Raw genomic sequence first — 19435 nt, forward strand, 5'->3', positions numbered from 1 at the left:
TGGCGAGAGTGCTGACGACTTCTATTTATTTGCAGAACAAATACTGCAGGGGCAGTGGAAGTGCAAACCTCACACCACACTAACAATGTACCTTCACCAGATGGAACAACGTTAATCTGCATACCTATTCTATCCTTGGTCTCCCTGTTGATACTACCAATTTGAATGAGATTTTTAATATGTTCTATGAGGGCCCCTCTTCCTGTTGTGGACTAAAAAACCCCTTTGCAATGGAGACATCTCAGGAAGAGTGAGATTCATTCAGTTCTTCTTCACACAGTGCAGTCAACTTGTGGAACTCCTTGCCTGAGGAGGTTGTGAAGGCTAGGACTATAACAGGGTTTAAAAGAGAACTAGATAAATTCATGGAGGTTAAGTCCATTAATGGCCATTAGCCAGGATGGGTAAGGAATGGTGTCCCTAGCCTCTGTTTGTCAGAGGATGGAGATGGATGGCAGGAGAGAGATCACTTGATCTTTACCTGTTAGGTTCACACCCTCTGGGACACCTGGCATTGGCCACTGTTGGCAGATAGGATACTGGGCTGGATGAACCTTCGATCTGACACAGTATGGTCATTCTTATTCTTATGTTCTTATTTGAAGAGAAAGGGTAGAGTAGGAACTGTAATAGTTTTGCTGACTGATGACTGTTAGATGGGCTGATTTTGCCAGCTATTCCACAGAGGCATACGGAGCTAGCCCCCTGGGAGCAGCTTGCAGGATGGAATCTTGGTTTGGTTATTTTCTTTGTAATTATTTTTGTATTGTGCTTTTAATTGTTGTCACGGTCACCTGGAGCCTGGATGGGCACGCTTTTATTTTGCTGGTTTTGTTTTTCTTTAAATTAAAGTAAATAATTTCAAATAACCCTCTTTGAAACTTTTGTTTACTATTGATTTGGGCTGGATTTGAACTGGCAAAGTAAATGCACTTCCAGAGCCCACAAGTCATATGATTCCCCCTAAATGTAGAGGCCTCTGACGGTTTACTAGAAAACAGGACAAAAAGATGACCAGAATACTACAACGAGAAAACAAACCAGTCCTTTTACCTAAAAAAATGAAAAACATTAATATTACTGTAAAAACTTATCAAAGACTGTTCCTTTAACTAAAAATGATGAAAATGCTATGTCCTGGAATGGAAATACTAGTGCTTAGAAATGGCTAGAGTGTCTGATTAATAAAAGAGAAATGGCGACTCGTACAGAGATTCATATAATAGGAAATCAGAAGGTTACAGGTGTTTATTTGATCCAGGATGAAATACGAACAGTGTCCGAGCAGTCAAAGACCTGAACAATTTTTGGGGAATAGGTACTGAAAACATTGTAAAGCACATAATTTCATTTTCTATAAAGTGTTAATAATCTGAAATCTTTTCCGTCTCCATCCCAACCTAAAGCTCAGGTCAGAGCAAGGAGGATAATATCTGAGATATTAGAATGATATACAAACAGTATTTTTCTTTTTCATGACATTTGAACAATTAAGTAATAACTAGAGCTAGTCTGGAGTTTTCCAACTGAATATTTTTCACGAAACTCTGTGGGAAAGGGTTGGTATTGACAAATTTCCCAATTTGAATTTTTTATTTTAAAAAATGTTTTGAAATGGTCAAAATGTTGTTTCAAGATTTTCAAAACAAAAAGTTTCATTTTTGGTTTGAAACAACTTTTTGTTTTGAAAATTTCTGTTAATTTATAATCTCCAAAAAGAAAGGTTAAAAAAGGTTGAAATAAAAATACAAAGTTTTGGAATTATCAAAAGGAAACATTTCATTTTACCTAATCCAAAAAAACCCAATTCAGGTTCAGTTCATAAAAATATGAGATTTATAATTTGTCACTATTTGTGGTAGGATAAATTTCAAAATCATTAAAACTTTCATGGGATAGGAAAACCATTTTCCACCTAGCTCTAAAAATAAGATAGCCTACTTCATGTGTCTACCCCTACCAGCTGGCCACAGTGACTGTACAGTCTGTTAACTTCTAACCCAGGTTTTCACTGCAGTTAACAAATCAAATTAGTCTAACTCAGATGAGAGCAGTCAAACTATGAAATAACATTCAGATTGTAGTGATTGGATTGCCCGCTGAGTTGTGTTCACTTGAACTCTAGATTATAACCCTTGACAGGCCAGCCAAATCAAGTTAAAGAACTACCATGCTTGAGTTCATAGTTTTTGTGTATGGATGGGATTTGATCTGGGGGCAACACTCAAGTTATAACGGAGGTTAACTTTGCAGTGAAGCCAAGTCCCTAGACTAAAGGCAGCCTGCCTTAGTACAAGTGATAGATTCTTTTAGTGCTGGGTTTGATCACATCTAACAATTTTGGTGTCTGGATATGTGACCAAGAGTTTAACACAACTGTTTAGCCCTGGTTAAAATTATTTTAAAATAGAGCTTATTTTAAATTAAACCTTTTTTAAAAAAAAAAACCAAAGTGCTGTTCTCTCTCCATAGACATTAAAGAACCAATCACACTACTTGAAATAATAGTGATTTTTCCTGGTGTGCTTGGACTAAAATTTCCATCCACAGCTGTTGTGCACTGTGTGGTATACTAGTTGGTTATCACACTCCCACCTTCGAGGATGCTGCATTTCATTGGTGCTATGTGTGCATATGTATACATATATACTGAGCCTCTCAAAACAATGTTTTCTTTATTTGATATAGGTGTCCTTTCTGTTCTCAGTTAGGTGAAATTATTGGCACTTTTACATTTCAACCTGCATGAACTCTGACACGGACTTGCAGCTATATAAATAAATCAAACCTGGAGTCCGAAAAATATTTAGCCTATGTCTGGAGTAGAAAAACAGGAGTTTAGGATTGACCATGACCACCTAACACATATAAGCAGACCTTGCCCTGTCTACACTAGGTGAAAACTCCTGTATAATATTGTATTTTTAAAAATGTGTTTGTGAACATGATTTAAAACACAACCTATTCACCTTGCCTGGACAGGTCTACAATGTTGTAAGAACCTCCGATTGAATAGTCTATATTTTCCAAAATTCTGCCAAACAAAAGTGTATTTAACCAATAATAAGTTCTGTTTGTTGTGTGAATGTTTATTAATACCCACACCGCAAACATAATACATATAAACTAGGGCAGTCAATTAATCAGTTAACTCACGTGATTAACTCAAAAGGATTAATCATGATTAATCACACTTATAACAATAAAATACCAATTGAAATTTATTAAATATTTTGGATGCTTTTCTACATTTTCGATATTGATTTCAATTACAACACAGAATACAAAATGCACAGTGCTCACTTTATATTATTATTTTTGATTACAAATATATGCACTGTAAAAATGATAAGCAAAAGAAATAGTATTTTTCAGTTCACCTCATACAAGTACTGTAGTGCAATCTATCGTGAAACTGTAACTTGCAAATGCAGATTTTTTTGGTTACATAACTGCACTCAAAAACAAAACAGTGTAAAACTTTAGAACCTACAAGTCCACTCAGTCCTCCTACTTATTCCACCAATCGCTAAGACAAACAAGTTTGTTTACCTTGATAGGAAATACTGCTGCCTGCTTCTTATTTACAGTGTCACCTGCAAGTGAGAATAGGCGTTCGCATGGCACTTTTGTAGCTGGCGTTGCAACGTATTTACATGTCAGATATGCTAAACATTTGTATGCCCCTTCATGCTTCAGCCACCCTTGCAGAGGACATGCTTCCATGCCGATGATGCTCGCTAAAAAAATAATGCATCAATTAAATTTGTGACTGTACACTTTTGGGGGAGAATTGAATGTCTCCTGCTCTGTTTTACCTGCATTCTGCATATATTTCATGTTATAGCAGTCAGGGATGATGACCTAGCACATGTTCGTTATAAGAACACTTTCAGAGCAGATCTGACAAAACGCAAAGAAGGTACCGATGTGAGATTTCTACAAATAGCTACAGCAGTCGACCCAATGTTTAGAATCTGGAGTGCTGTCCAAAATTTGAGAGGCACGAGGTGTGGAGCATGCTTTTAGAAGTCTTAAAAGAGCAACACTCTGATGCGGAAAATATAGAACCCAAATCACCAAAAAAGAAAATCAATCTTCTGCTGGTGGCATGACTCAGATGATGAAAATGAACATGCGTCAGTCCGCACTGCTTTGGATCGTTATCAAGCAGAACCCATCATCAGCATCGAAGCATGTCCTCTGGAATGGTGGTTGAAGCATGAAGGGATATATGACTCTTTAGCGCATCTGGCATGTAAATATCTTGCAACTCCAGCTACTACAGTGCCATGTGAACGCCTGTTCTCACTTTCAGATGACACTGTAAACAAGAAGCAGGCAGCATTATCTTCTGCAAATTGTAACCAATCTTGTTTGTCTGAGTGATTGGCTGACCAAGAAGTAGGATTGAGTGGACTTGTAGGCTCTAAAGTTTTACGTTTGAGGGCAGGCTTTTTTGTACATAATTCTACATTTGTAAATTCAACTTTCATGATAAAGAGATTGCACTACAGTACTTGTATGAGGTGAATTGAAAAATACAATTTTTGTTTTTTACAGTGCAAATATTTATAATAAAAAATATAAAGTGAGCACTATACACTTTGTATTCTGTGTTGTAACTGAAATTAATATATATGAAAATTTAGTAAACATCCAAAAATATTTAAAACAAATGGTATTCTATTATTGTTTAACAGCGTGATTAATTTTTTTTAATCGCTTGACAGCCCTAATACAAACCTTACTTTACTGTATTTATTCACAAAAATTTACATCACAGACTCCTTGCCTTGCTTTTCTGATGCTATGACATGTAAAAAAAACCTCTCTGTTGAAATAAAGATATTAGCAGAAGACACATAATTGAAATAAAGAAATCTGAAATCTGTTGCAGAGAGTGTGTTCATACTTTTTTTAGGAAATTATAAAGTTGAGCCAATTTTCCTCTTTTCAGCTCTTAAGATGCCAAACAAAGTTTCTGTTCCGCTCTGTCCCTTTCACATATTTGTTGCATGTCCAAAATCACACAGCTAAATTTGGGAAAAAATATCAAAACAAATTATAAACTTTTAGGAGGCAGGGGCTGTCTTTTTATTAAGTATATATGCTGCCTAGCTCAATAAGCATTCATGAAATAAAATTAATTTGTTTCCATCGTTTGTGGTCACATGTACTGTGACATTTGGAACCGCATCACTATCAGCTTTCAAATACAAACATTTAAAGAACATTTAGAGGAAGAGCACTTTAATTTAGACTTAGCTTGTATCCTACTTACAGGGATCAGAACCACACTAAAACATGGTTGTTGATATGGGTGTAACTAGAAGGGTGTGAGTCGGTGTGGACAGGGATTTTTTTTCCTCCTGAAAATTGTGCTAGCAAATTTTGTTGAAGACTAACTTTTTAGCAGTGTACCACTATGTTTGACTGTTTGCATAAAACAAAACTCAACCACACTGCAGTGATCTGGGAGAAGCAGTCAGAACTTCAATAACAGCTATGTATCAACATAAGTGTAACTAGTACAGGTCTGTTCCAAGTGTGGACCAGGCTATATTACGAAAGAAGCTGCTGTGGTGGAGGACCTGGTTTCACATTAATTTCCAATATGGTTAAAACACTATGTGGCCTTATAGATGGGATCAGATGATGCTGTTAGTACCTGACAGGGATTGGGGCTTTACCAAACTGTAGAATGGATTTAGTAATAGTTTTATTCACTTCACTACAACCAAAAGCTTGTTCTAAAAATAGCTTCTTTGGTTGGTTTTAGGACTGCATCTTCCTCCCCAGTTTTGTTCACTTCAGTAGGCTCCAAAACTGATTACACAGATCTTAATTATGTCATCTGACTTAAGCATTCAAGGTCAGCATCTGTATTAGAGTATTAATGGAAATCAGCCAAGGACATAAGTCTCTCCAAGTTCAGCTGAAAAGTCCTCCAAGATAAGTCTGTGATTTCCTTGATGGCAGCTGCAAAACCAGTTTTTTGGTTACAACTGACAAAGTTGTTACCTCCAGCCTGGTACTGCGCAACATAAACAGCATCCAAAACATCAAGATCTTTAGTGAACTTTCTCACATTTGCTGTGCCACCATCAGTTTGCATGAAGAATTTATGCACCATGATCTTTCTATAATGGAGCTTTAAATTGTGAATGACCCCTTCAACCATAGTCTGGTGTAGAGAAATTGTACTGGGCAGCAGAAAATTCAGTTTCACATTTGTAAATTCTGGAGTAGGGTGGGCTGAACAATTGAGAATCACTGCAATTTTCCTTTTCTTTTTCCCCATCTCTTTGTCAATGTTCATAAGCCATTCAGTGAATCTGATGGCAATCATTCATGCATTCCTGTTTGTTTTATAGATCATAGACAGGGAGGGGACACCAGGAAAACAACATGGCATTTTCCGGTTTTCAATCAGAAGAATTTTCATTTTATCTTTGCCAGTTTGGCTTGGACACACAAGAACAGTGACTCTTTCCTTTGCTATTTGGCTGCTAATGATGACTTTTTAAAGGCCAGAATTTGGCCAAGATTGAGGGAAAGACATCTGTTGTCCAGTGCTTGAGTTGAGATACCAGTATCTCTCTCAACATGGCTCCATTTAAATGCAATGGTAGTTCATGCTTTCCGCCAGCAAAGCCACCTGTTGACTGGTTCAAAATTTTCAAGTCCCATTTCTGTTGCAATGTTTTGTGCTTTCCTGATCAGTAACTCACCTGTAATTGATATGTTCTGATGATGTGTATGAACAAACCAGTGCAGAAGTGCCTCCTCTACCCCCTTCTTTTTCTCCACCTGTTGCCATTTTTGATTGTAGTTTGAACCACTGTGCTACTCGTTTAGGATCTCTCTCTTTTTCTTTAAGATCTTACTCACAGTTGAGACCGAAAACGGCAAGAAAACATCTTTTTGTCTGTTAGCTGGATTTGCCATCTGCTTTATCAGCTGGACTTGTCTGCAAGAGTCAAGTTGTGGGTCTTTAGTTTCTGGCTCTCCTTGACTCTTTCTAGATAAGTCCTTTAGATATAGTTGTCAAACAAAAAATAACCCTATACCTCTACTGACACTGTGTTAACTGAAGCATGAAGCCAGTAGATTTTAAATTGGCATTAAATGGGAAAATATTTAATGTCAGCTGAAATTGAACAGGCATATTTACGTTCAGTTGATACAAAAAGTGTTGGTCCCAATAAGTAGATTTTCCTATTAAGGAAGTGACATTAGAAGAATTTGACCACATACTAACATTTTCATTTTTCTGGATTAGTTATTCAAATCCAATAACTCTATCCAAGAATGCAGCAAACTTTTCTGGCTGTCCAGGAGGAAAGGGTTTCAGTGTTGACAAATCGATTGACTTCAATGACTCCAAAAGGGTGCTATAAAAACAAAGCAAAAACAAAGGCAACATGAACGATTAAATACTACACATGGGGGTATTTTGTCTTTCACTATTTTTCTAATCTAGCCTTGAAGCATGCATGCACATGATTCCCTTTGGCATTAGATTAGCAACAAGAACACACATTAGAGGGAAAAGAGACACCACAGGTAGAAAGAGAATTAGCGTCATGAAACTGATACTATTTCAGCACGACTACTCCTGGGGGAATTTTGCACACTGCATGTGGGGGCGGGGGGGCGGGCACACAATTCATAGCTTCCGCAGATTTCTTGGCTCCCATGCAGAAAAATGAGGGAAGCAAAGAAATCTGTGGGGAACACATTTCCCTTCCTTGGCAGCCCGGAGAACATCTGCTGGGAGCAGTGGACAGCAGAGAGCAGATCACCGAGGCGGGGTGGTCGAGGGGGGAAGGAAGGGAAGGGAAGGAAGGCTGGACGTGTCTGTGGAGAGACAGTAAGGTGGTGGGGCTGGCCGCCTGCCTGCATGCAAATGAGTGAGAGAGACTCACTCTGTCCCTCTCCTCGCTATTGCTGCATCCTGGGCATAGGACTGTGTGAAGCTGGCTCTGTGCCTGAGGCAGAGCAGAAATGTAACAACTAAACAGGTTTCAGAGTAGCAGCCTTGTTAGTCTGTATTCGCAAAAAGAAAAGGAGGACTTGTGGCACCTTAGAGACTAAAAATTTATTTGAGCATAAGCTTTCGTGAGCTACAGCTCACTTCATTGGATGCATTCAGTGGAAAATACAGTGGGGGAGATTTATATACATAGAGAACATGAAACAATGGGTGTTACCATACACACTGTAACTAGAGTGATCACTTAAGGTGAGCTATTACCAGCAGGAGAGCGGGGGGGGGGGGAGGAGGGAAGGAGCCTTTTGTAGTGATAATCAAGGTGGGCCATTTCTAGCAGTTGACAAGAACGTCTGAGGAACGGTGGGGGACAAAGCCCCTTGCCAACTGTGTCCACATATCTATTCAGGGGACATCATCATAGGGCCTAATCACATCAGCCACACTATCAGAGGCTCGTTCACCTGCACATCTACCAATGTGATATATGCCCTCATGTGCCAGCAATGCCCTTCTGCCATGTACATTGGTCAAACTGGACAGTCTCTACATAAAACAATAAATGGACACAAATCAGATGTCACGAATTATAACATTCAAAAACCAGTTGGAGAACACTTCAATCTCTCTGGTCACTCGATTACAGACCTAAAAGTCTTCAACAAAAAAACTTCAAAAACAGACTCCAATGAGAGACTGCTGAATTGGAATTAATTTGCAAACTGGATACAATTAACTTAGGCTTGAATAGATACTGGGAGTGGATGGGTCATTACACGAAGTAAAACTATTTCCCCATGTTTATCCCCCTTCCCCTTCCTCAGACGTTCTTGTCAACTGCTGGAAATGGCCCACCTTGATTATCACTACAAAAGGTGCCCCCCCACCCCCGCTGGTAATAGCTCACCTTAAGTGATCACTCTGGTTACAGTGTGTATGGTAACACCCATTGTTTCATGTTCTCTGTGTATATAAATCTCCCCACTGTATTTTCCACTGAATGCATCTGATGAAGTGAGCTGTAGCTCACGAAAGCTTATGCTCAAATAAATTTGTTAGACTAAGGTGCCACAAGTCCTCCTTTTCTTTTAACTAAACAGGCAGGCTGCTAATGTTTCCATTGTTAGTTAATTGTTCCCATTTTCCTCAATTAAGGCTCCTTTACCTTGCCATAGTGGTATAAAAGGAGCCTTATTGTAAATGACAGTAAGGGAATCCTCAGCTAGGAAGGTCTGTATGGGCTTTCTCGCTTTTTCTTCTGTGCCAGAGAGGCACAATGGGGTCAGATTACAGCTCAGGATCTATTTTAATTATCCATTTAAAATAAATGCAGGACAATGACTAACAAAACTGTATGACTTTCATGTGTGAAACTCTGAGCGATTTAAAGCGGCAGTCTACTTTACAGTACACCAAACACCAAAATAAAAGTAATGTAATCTAAATGAAAATCCAGGATTATAACTGGAATGCAGGGTCTTGGTTACCAAGAATTCATAACATAAATTTCATGTGTTTAGAAAATGCTGAACAATTATTTTGATTTTTTTTCTATGGTATAAATAAAGTACCAAAATAAATGAAACTGGTGTGATTATATTGCATTATTTTGACAAATAAAATATCCAGAATTTTGGATTTTTTGTTACAGAATTCCCCCAGGAGTAACATGACTAATGGTTTTTCCTTTCAATGTGGAGCCAGATTCAGAGTGGGTTAGGTGCTGTCCTTCAGATCCCTTCTCAAAATTCTTCTTCCACTAAATGTTTTCACTTGGTTATTTTTGTGTCTCATGATAGCAGTTTTAAATTTAGCAAAACATAAGAAATTACCATGATAATCCAATGTTCCCAAACATGAATCATAAAACACATAACATGTACCCTAAAGCTTTCCCACTGTCCCTTCTTAATTTTTCCTGAATGATTTTTCACTTATGAAGGACAATAATATTCATTGTGTTATCTGTGTTTATATTAAGTTTAAGATTCTTGAGAGGGAACTTCATCTTATTTTATTCATTAATAGTACCGTGCACATATAAGTAATAAGATTACTTACATTTAAGACACTTGTGAATGCATTTCACATTATCCAATCTGTATCCTGTTTTTACCTTCCTAAGATCTCCTGACTACAGACATCCACACAGAGTCTTGACCAGGTGTTAGAATTAAGTTGACAGCAGGAGCAATCAGTGTGCAAGACAAGAGAGCTTGTGTCAGATCTAAATGATTATTCCACAACTCTGCCTCTGGGTAGGATAGTGGTTGATCAACCCAAATTTCTGATGTTGTTTTAAGGTTGTATTAAACATGAAGGCCTAAATAATTTCAAACAGTAGCTTCTGAAGAGACAGGGCCTTTTATTAATTTACCTTACTATCATAAATATAAAGGGAAGGGTAAACCCCTTTGAAATCCCTCCTGGCCAGGGGAAAGCTCCTCTCACCTGTAAAGGGTTAAGAAGCTAAAGGTAACCTCGCTGGCACCTGACCAAAATGACCAATGAGGAGACAAGATACTTTCAAAAGCTGGGAGGAGGGAGAGAGACAAAGGGTCTGTGTGTCTGTCTATATTCTGTCTTTGCTGGGGATAGACCAGGAATGGAGTCTTAGAACTTTTAGTAAGTAATCTAGCTAGGTATGGGTTAGATTATGATTTCTTTAAATGGCTGAGAAAAGAACTGTGCTGAATAGAATAACTATTTCTGTCTATCTTTTTTGTAACTTAAGGTTTTGCCTAGAGGGGTCTCTATGTTTTTGAATCTAATTACTCTGTAAGGTATCTACCATCCTGATTTTACAGGGGGGATTTCTTTATTTCTATTTACTTCTATTTTTATTAAAAGTCTTCTTGTAAGAAAACTGAATGCTTTTTCATTGTTCTCAGATCCAAGGGTTTGGGTCTGTGGTCACCTATGCAATTTGGTGAGGCTTTTTATCCAACATTTCCCAGGAAAGGGGGGTGCAAGTGTTGGGAGGATTATTCATTGCCCTTAAGATCCAAGGGTCTGGGTCTGCAGTCACCTAGGCAAATTGGTCAGGCTTTTTACCAAACCTGGTCTAGGAAGTGGGGTGCAAGGTTTTTGGGAAGTATTTTGGGGGGGAAGACGCATCCAAACAGCTCTTCCCCGGTAACCAGTATTAGTTTGGTGGTGGTAGCGGCCAATCCAAGGACAAAGGGTGGAATATTTTGTACCTTAAGGAAGTTTTGACCTAAGCTGGTAAAGATAAGCTTAGGAGGTTTTTCATGCAGGTCCCCACATCTGTACCCTAGAGTTCAGAGTGGGGGAGGAACCTTGACACTTACAAAGTATGTTACTTAGATCTATTGGCCAGTGCTGCTTTCTACCAACTTCAGAGGTTTGGATTTGTATGGGTGTTTTTTTTCCCCCTGAACAGTCTGAATAACTGCAACTCAAATGCCCTCACTTTTGCTCTGTTTAGAGTGTTTGTCATTTAATTGGAATCAGTAGTGCCCTATAAAATAACCTTGGAACCAGATTTTCAAGGATTTGGTGAAAGTAGCACCAAGCATAACTCTAGTAGTAATCTACCCTGGCAACAATATGTAGCAGTGGTAGACTAGCTCTGGAGGGATCAAGTCACTGTCTATTTGCGGAAGAGTTACTGACTTTTGCCTTTGATGTACAGTTGCAGAGAAGAGATTCTCCCCTCCCATAAATCTGTGTGTTGTAAGTAATACTGTAAAATAAAACTGTAAAAACTATGCATAGCACAATGGGCTCCTAGGCCATGACTAGGGCTCCTATGCACTACCTTAACACTCATAATGATAATACTTGTTCAGTCAGGATGGCTGCTATCAATTTCTTCTAAGGGAACAAAGTGAGAACAGTTGGCTGTACCCCTAGAAAGAGGCACAAATGATATGAAAATATGTTCCATACCTACAAGTGCAGTAGAAGAGGTGTCCATCTTTGTATAGTTGCCTGGCTAATTCTAGCTGATGATTGTTCATCAGCTTTTCATTTACAACCACCAAGAGTGGTTTTCCTTTTTCCAGTGTCTCCAAACAAGTGCCTGCACCTACAGAAGAAACCAGTAATATGAACAGTATTTGCACATGTGCAGCCAAGTTTCACCTTACACTCTTGCAGTAAAAACCAATTAACCCTGAAGTATTTACTCACGCCAAACTCCTATTATACTGAATGATTCCACTGACATTTGGTTTGAATGGGAGTTTTGACAAAAAGGTTACAAAATTTAAACTGGTGACTGTCACGGAGCCATAGGATTGGTGCTGTGCCTCCAGCTTTGGAAAACTCTCTAGGAGGAACACCATCAGTGTGCCTGTGCCCCATTGGGTCTCACTCTTCCCGCACAGCGTCGGCCTTGGGACCTCACCACCTCCGTCGATTCGACCTCTGGGCTCCAGCTCTCCCGTTTCACGCGGTGAGCTCTGTTCAGTGAGTCCAAATGAGCTAGACTCCTTGTCATAAATATAAAGGGAAGGGTAAACCCCTTTGAAATCCCTCCTGGCCAGGGGAAAGCTCCTCTCACCTGTAAAGGGTTAAGAAGCTAAAGGTAACCTCGCTGGCACCTGTCCAAAATGACCAATGAGGAGACAAGATACTTTCAAAAGCTGGGAGGAGGGAGAGAAACAAAGGGTCTGTGTCTGTCTATATGCTGGTCTTTACCGGGGATAGACCAGGAATGGAGTCTTAGAACTTTTAGTAAGTAATCTAGCTAGGTATGTGTTAGATTATGATTTCTTTAAATGGCTGAGAAAAGAATTGTGCTGAATAGAATAACTATTTCTGTCTGTGTATCTTTTTTGTAACTTAAGGTTTTGCCTAGAGGGGTTCTCTATGTTTTTGAATCTAATTACCCTGTAAGATATCTACCATCCTGATTTTACAGGGGGGATTTCTTTATTTCTATTTACTTCTATTTTTTATTAAAAGTCTTCTTGTAAAAAACTGAATGCTTCTTCATTGTTCTCAGATCCAAGGGTTTGGGTCTGTGGTCACCTATGCAAATTGGTGAGGCTTTTTAACCAACATTTCCCAGGAAAGGGGGGGTGCAAGTGTTGGGAGGATTGTTCATTGTTCTTAAGATCCAAGGGTCTGGGTCTGTAGTCACCTAGGCAAATTGGTGAGGCTTTTTACCAAACCTTGTCCAGGAAGTGGGGTGCAAGGTTTTGGGAAGTATTTGGGGGGGAAGGACGCATCCAAACAGCTCTTCCCCAGTAACCAGTATTAGTTTGGTGGTGGTAGCGGCCAGTCCAAGGACAACGGGTGGAATATTTTGTACCTTGGGGAAGTTTTGACCTAAGCTGGTAAAGATAAGCTTAGGAGGTTTTTCATGCAGGTCCCCACATCTGTATCCTAGAGTTCAGAGTGGGGGAGGAACCTTGACACTCCTACTAGGGACTTGTCCACTCTTTGGGAATTAATGCACCTCACCAAGCATTTGCAGACACACTCAAACTGCATTGTCAAAACATTAGGGTTTATTAGTCAACTGGAATACAGCATAGGAAGTTTTTAGGGCAGCATAGGGAACTGAAGGTTAAACGATAGAGAATTCTGGCTAACTCCCAGAGTCCAGACCAGCTGTAGTGACCCACAGGGTTCAAGCTCTCTCTCTCTGACCTCCTTAGAGCTAGCCTACCTGGCAATGCTAAAGTGCTGCCGTGGCCGTGCTTTAACATGGCTTGTGCGGTCACAGCACAGCCCTGGGAGAGAGCTCTCCCAGTGCTCTAAAAAACCCACCGGCACGAGGGGCCCGGCTCCCAGTGTTGGTGCACTGTCTACACTGGTGCTTTACAGCGCTGAAACTTGCTGCGCTCAGTGGGGTGTTTTTTCACACCCCTGAGCGAGAAAGATGCAGCACTGTAAATTGCCAGCGTAGACAAGCCCCCAGTCAGTTCCCAGGTGAGAGAGGTCTCCTTTCAGCCGCCAGTTCTTATCCCCCACCTCACAGCTTTGCCATCCTTTGTCCTTGAGCTGGTATGTTGCTGAGAGGTGCGGAAATCTCTCTCCTTCTGGGTCACTGGCTGCTAGTTGTCGCTATCCTGGTGACTGGATTTGCCACTATCGTCTCAAATCCTCCATTGACAGGAGGTCAGCCTCTGCCAGTCCTTTTCCAATACCCCCTTGACGCTCAGACAGCGAGGTGACATTGATACGGATGCCCCTTAGCCTGCCCTGAGAGCAAACAGCCCTTTCCCACCCCTTGGGTAACAAGGCAGCATACAGGGGAAACCCGGGCACGCACCGGAGTCATGAAACGAGGACAGAAAATCCCCACTTCAGCACAGGGACAACGCTACAAGCTCTAAAACGTGCCAGTGGCCCCTCAGGCGATGCCAGTTTGCCTGGCCCCCGCCCTAGAGCAACGACAGCGCCTCAGATCAGCGGGGCTGCCCTGCCCCGGCTCGCAGGAGGCAGGCTCTCGGCAGCCGCCCGCGGAGCTCACCTCCCTGCGCCAGGCGCCGCCGCCTTACCTGCGTGGCTGATCACCAGATCCGCCTTCTCAAGGTCCTCAGCCAGCGACTCCTTGAACCGGAACACGTCCAGTGTAAACGCCGCCGTGCGGAACGGGGCCGGGGCCGCCGCCCCTCTGCCAACCTGCAGGACGAGTCTGCCGTAGCCGAGGCTCCGCAAGACCTACAGCGGGTCGGGTCGGGTGGGGGGGCATGTTACCGCGGCGACGAGAGGGCTGGGGTGGGCCGCCCCGCGGGGCCAGCCCCGCTTCTCCCCTCGCGCGCGCGAGCCGGCTCCTGGCGGGCGCGGCGCCGGCTGAGGGGAACCGACCGCCCCGCGCGGGAGCCAGCCCCGCGGCCCAGCAGACGCTCCCACCCCGCGGGCAGGGAGCAGCCGGGGCGGCTGGGGGCCTGCGGCGCGAGCGGGGGCCGGGGCGGGGCAGGCAGGCAGGAAGCCGGGAGCCGCGGCAGGCCCTGGGTTGCACTAGGCCCCGCCGCCTGTAGGAAGGGCGCCGCGGCCTCACCTGGAGCGTCTCCGGGGTGGTCACCGCGGCGATCAGCTCCTCGAAGCTGGTCGTCCCCACGGTGACAAAGGCCGATTTCATGGCCAGCCGCTTCGCCTGGGCCGGGCCGGGGGCGGCCAAGCGGCGTCTCTCCCGGACAGCCGGGATGCGAGCGGCCGCCAGGGGGCGCGCTCGGTTCAGCGAAGCCGGGCCTGTCCCGAGCGGCGAGCCCCACGCTGGGCGAGCGGCCCAGGGGGCAGCGTCACCCCAGTGACATATGGTGTGTGTGTGGGGGGTGTCTATCACACAAATGTTACCCACGGACAGACGCACCCACATGGCCCCCAGAGTAACCCCTGCCCATCCCCTGTGAACCCCGAAATAAAGGTAACCAAAGCAATCCTCAGCCTGCCCTCAGAGCCAGGTGTTCCTTTACTGCTAAGCACAAAGGTGCTATTTGGTGGTGTTTTTACCCAGCAGTGGGGAGATGCTTTCCCCCAGAGACAGGAGCTAGGCTGGGGCCTGGAGAACGGACAAGGAGCTAGCATGCAACGATCTAAGTTTACACCTAGTCTGCTATTTTCATTTTTGTTACTTATTTTTATCACAAGAATTCCTGACCAACTGCGGCTTACATAGCTTAGATAAAGAGCAGAGATTTTCCTCTATGCCATGCTCCAGTGCCCTCAATGTCAATGAAACAAACCACCCTGGAAAGACCAGAAATGGGGAATACCCACACATTCCCAAACAAAACTGTGGTTAATGGAGACCTGGCAAAGACTTATCTCTTCCTGTGTGCTTTAAGAGCCCAACTACATTCTTATACATGGTTTTCATTTTATACATGGTTTAATTTTAACTTTTCAAAGATTTTAGCAAACATCCAAAAATTTCACAAAATTAGTGTTTCCGATTCATTTCACTGTGCAGAAATGGGAGACAGAAACAAAGTCCAGACAACTCAAATTTGGATAATTAGCCTTCAGATAATCATGGTTTATTTGTAGGTGTTACTGCAGCACCTACCGCTGTGACATCTGGCATAATAACTGTAAAACCTACTCCTTTGCCATGATTAAAACACAGTTCATTTTTGCAACTTTTTTTGTCCCTGCAGAGTTAACTCAGGCTCTTAATCAGCTGTTGCCCATAATCTCGCCCTCAAGCCCTCCCTGCCACTGCTCCATCCATGCAGAACCCTCTGACCTGAGTTTAGTGATGCTTTAAACCCAGTTTAGCTGGGTGTTAGAGCTCAGGTGCCACTTTTACTCAGGCTGGTAACCCTCCCAGTTTATGATGCAGAAGTAGCCTACATCACCAAGTGCTAATAGACCTCCAATGCCTTCCCACAATACTCTCCCCCCACCCCCACCCCTCCTTCCCATTGCCTAGAAGGACAGACAAGTTCTCTCACAATTTACTGGAAAGAGCAACTCAGCTTACTGCAGTACCAAGAACTATGGGATATGTCCCCCAAACTCCTGATGACCCATTGGTGAGTGCAGCACCAGTGAGGACACATTAGCTCAGGTATGTATGACTTCACTGTGTGGCTGCTCACATTTGGGTATATCTGCATGTTGCGCTGGGGGTGTGATTCCTAGCTTAAGGAGATGTACTTGTGCTAGCTCTCAGTGAACTAGTGTGCTAAGAACAGAACGTAGCCATAGGAGCATGAGCAGCAGGATGGGCTAGTCACCATAAGTACATACCTGGTTTCTCTGACAGGCATGTACTCTGGGTGGTTAGCCTTCATGCTGCCATAACTACACTCTTTAGTGCATTAGCTTGATCAGCACTAACACGAATATGTCTCCTCAAGCTGGAAATCACACCTCTAGCTTGAAGTATAGACACCCTTTAATTCTATTCCTCCTGTTCCCACCTGGAACTTGCTACTATCTACTTCTTGATTACTTTGTTTCTTTTAATTTCCTTCCCTGTTTTTTTCCTCCTGAGGTCCCATCTGACACCTGTCTCCCGTTGTCTCTCTTCAGAGCAAACCACCTGTTCTCTGGGGAGGAGCTACACTACCTCACTATTACAATTTCAGAATAGCAGCCTTGTTAGTCTGTATTCGCAAAAAGAAAAGGAGTACTTGTGGCACCTTAGAGACTAACAAATTTATTTGAGCGTAAGCTTTCGTGAGCTACAGCTCACTTCATCGATGCATCCGATGAAGTGAGCTGTAGCTCACGAAAGCTTACGCTCAAATAAATTTGTTAGTCTCTAAGGTGCCACAAGTACTCCTTTTCTTTTCACTATTACAATGTTTCTAAAGGAAAATGTGAACCACACACGTGGTTTGTTCAGATGTCATTCTCCTCCACCATCCAATCAGAAACTTGGGGGTGGAACTGTATACTAAAATAATAGTAATATTATATTTCCATGTACATTTATGAAAGGATGAGATTTTAATAGATACATTCTGGTGAGCATTGTTTTCTCAGGCTCCTCAAAACCAGGTGAATTCCTCCCTTCTCTGTCAGTGGATTAAAGAGTTTGGTGCAGTGACAGTTGTAAGAGCCCATGGGAACAAACCAACACAATAAAAGGCTGTTAGTGGAGCAGTTTCTGAGACTTGTTGTGTATGAAGAAAATCCAGGGTACCTAGAAGAGTAAGATAATACATATTAGAAGTGTAGTTTTAGCAGAGATAAGGAAGTTAAGTACAGATAGGAAAATAAGAAGGACTATAGTTTCCCTTGAGCAGCATTCACTGTCTTCCTTGACACCTACTCAGAGCAGAGGGTCTTGTCTAGAGGTCTCTGCTAGCTGTCCTCTTCTGGTACCCTTTGAGTGAATCTGCAACTTTAGCCCTTTATATTTGTCCTAAGGCATTTATAATATGGCCAACCCTGTTAAAAATCATGAGTCAGGCCCCCCAAAATCATGATAGTGTCTTAAAAATCATAAGGTTGTTTTTTTAAAAAAAATAATACATTTTTGTTTTCTTTGTATAATGATTTTTGACCCTTCAAAGTGTTATTGGGCCACTTTTTCAAGCTCTTCTCTGAAAAAAAATTTTTTTAAATGAAAGCTGAGATTCTTTTGCAATGTCCTATTCCAGTAGTTGAAATACCAAATGTTGTGAGGCTTGCACTAAAACCACAAGAGTTGGCAACAGTGCCTTTAGTTGACCTCTGAGTCTTTCTAGCCCTTTCTCTCTTTTTTTTTTTTTGCAACAGAAAAAAAAATATTTTTTTGCAACAGGAAATTATCGTTCCTCTGGGGCTTCACTCACTACCCTGAAGGTCAAATAAAGTAAAGCCTTTCACCAGTACCAAAACAGCACACACTTAAAACTATCATGGTATGGGAGACAGAAGGAAAAGAGACAAATGTGGTTTCAATTCTTAGTTTTATATTTTATTTAGAATCCTGTAAGCATAAATAACTCTGGCTCTATATGTGGTCTTGCAGATAGAGAGCATTAACTAAAAATAAATCCCAGAAATTATGCATGTTCTCCTGGAAACCAGTGTCTGGTGACCCTTTGTTGACCTCCAAAAAATCCTGTGCACAAAGGAGACATAAAAGATTTTAAATGCTTCAGGTTACAGAAAGTGAACCTTTCAGGAGAGCCAAGAATGCACGTTACCTTGACATGTAACTCTGCAAAGAGCTTAAAAATGAACAGCAATGAGACAGCAAGCATTGCCTAGTAGACTGAGCACCAGGCTAGGATCCATTGTGCTCCTGAGTTTTAATCTTGCCTCTATCACTAACAGGCTATTGCACCTTGGGCAAACCATTTACCCTTTCTGTGTCTTCACTTGTAAAATGGGATTACTTCTATTTACCTATGTATGTTTGCCAGGGGGGAGGTGTGAGGATTAACAAATCAAAGGGAAATTGAATAATTTTAAAACAAACATTCTCTTTAAGTTGCAAATTGTAATTTTAAAAGGAAGAATAATTGTAAAAGGGTTTTTCTGTCTCTCTCCCCCCACATGTTTAGAAGGGCCTCTTGAAAGGTTTGTGATTATTATCACCAGACCTGGTCAGAGCTACCCATCTGCTTTTCTCTCTGAGCACTCTCCTGCCTTCAGTTTCAGCTTTGCCTCCTCCCTTTTACTGTCCTCTTGCAAGGCCTGTGGAAAAGCATGTCTCCTGATGGCCTACAGAATACAGTCCTATGAGAACCAAGAGACAGGGGATTAGAGAGGTCCTGTTGGGATGGGAGATCAGTCCATGTGACACACTTTTTCCTACAAAGTGACCCACAGTACAGAACAGCAGGTAAACTTGTGTGCCACTGTGCTTTACATTGTCACAGGGTGACAGCCTGACTGGCCCTTTTCCCACCTGTGACTCGTCTGCCTCCCCAAGTGGGGGAAATTAGAGTAGCTCTATGACAGGGAGGTCATATGGGTAAATTAGTCTAGGCCTGGTAATAAAAGGGAAGCTTCTAAAAAGGGAGATGAGGCCTGTTTTGCTCTTCTAGTCTAGGCTAGATGGGATACAGTTGAAAG

The 19435-nt window shown here is 42.0% G+C and overlaps 1 protein-coding gene across 2 annotated transcripts; it reads right to left on the minus strand.

The window, feature by feature from the left end:
• Window positions 1-5073: 5073 nt before the first annotated feature.
• Window positions 5074-15144, minus strand: LOC311526131 (UDP-N-acetylglucosamine transferase subunit ALG13-like). Of its 2 annotated transcripts, none has more exons than XM_084638853.1 (4): window positions 14976-15144; window positions 14473-14596; window positions 11909-12047; window positions 5074-7397 (listed from the first exon to the last, which is right to left on the minus strand). In XM_084638853.1, the coding sequence occupies exons 1-4, from the start codon at window positions 15054-15056 to the stop codon at window positions 7286-7288; spliced, it is 456 nt and encodes a 151-aa protein (XP_084494979.1). In that variant the 5' UTR covers window positions 15057-15144; the 3' UTR covers window positions 5074-7285. The 2 variants fall into 2 exon arrangements, with proteins under 2 accessions (XP_084494979.1, XP_084494978.1); XM_084638852.1 differs by having other exon boundaries at window positions 14473-14635.
• Between the last annotated feature and the right edge of the window lie 4291 nt (window positions 15145-19435).

The sequence above is a fragment of the Lepidochelys olivacea genome (genome assembly GCF_965140295.1).
Source record: "Lepidochelys olivacea isolate rLepOli2 genome assembly, chromosome: 9".
Classification (NCBI taxonomy): Eukaryota; Metazoa; Chordata; order Testudines; family Cheloniidae; genus Lepidochelys; species Lepidochelys olivacea.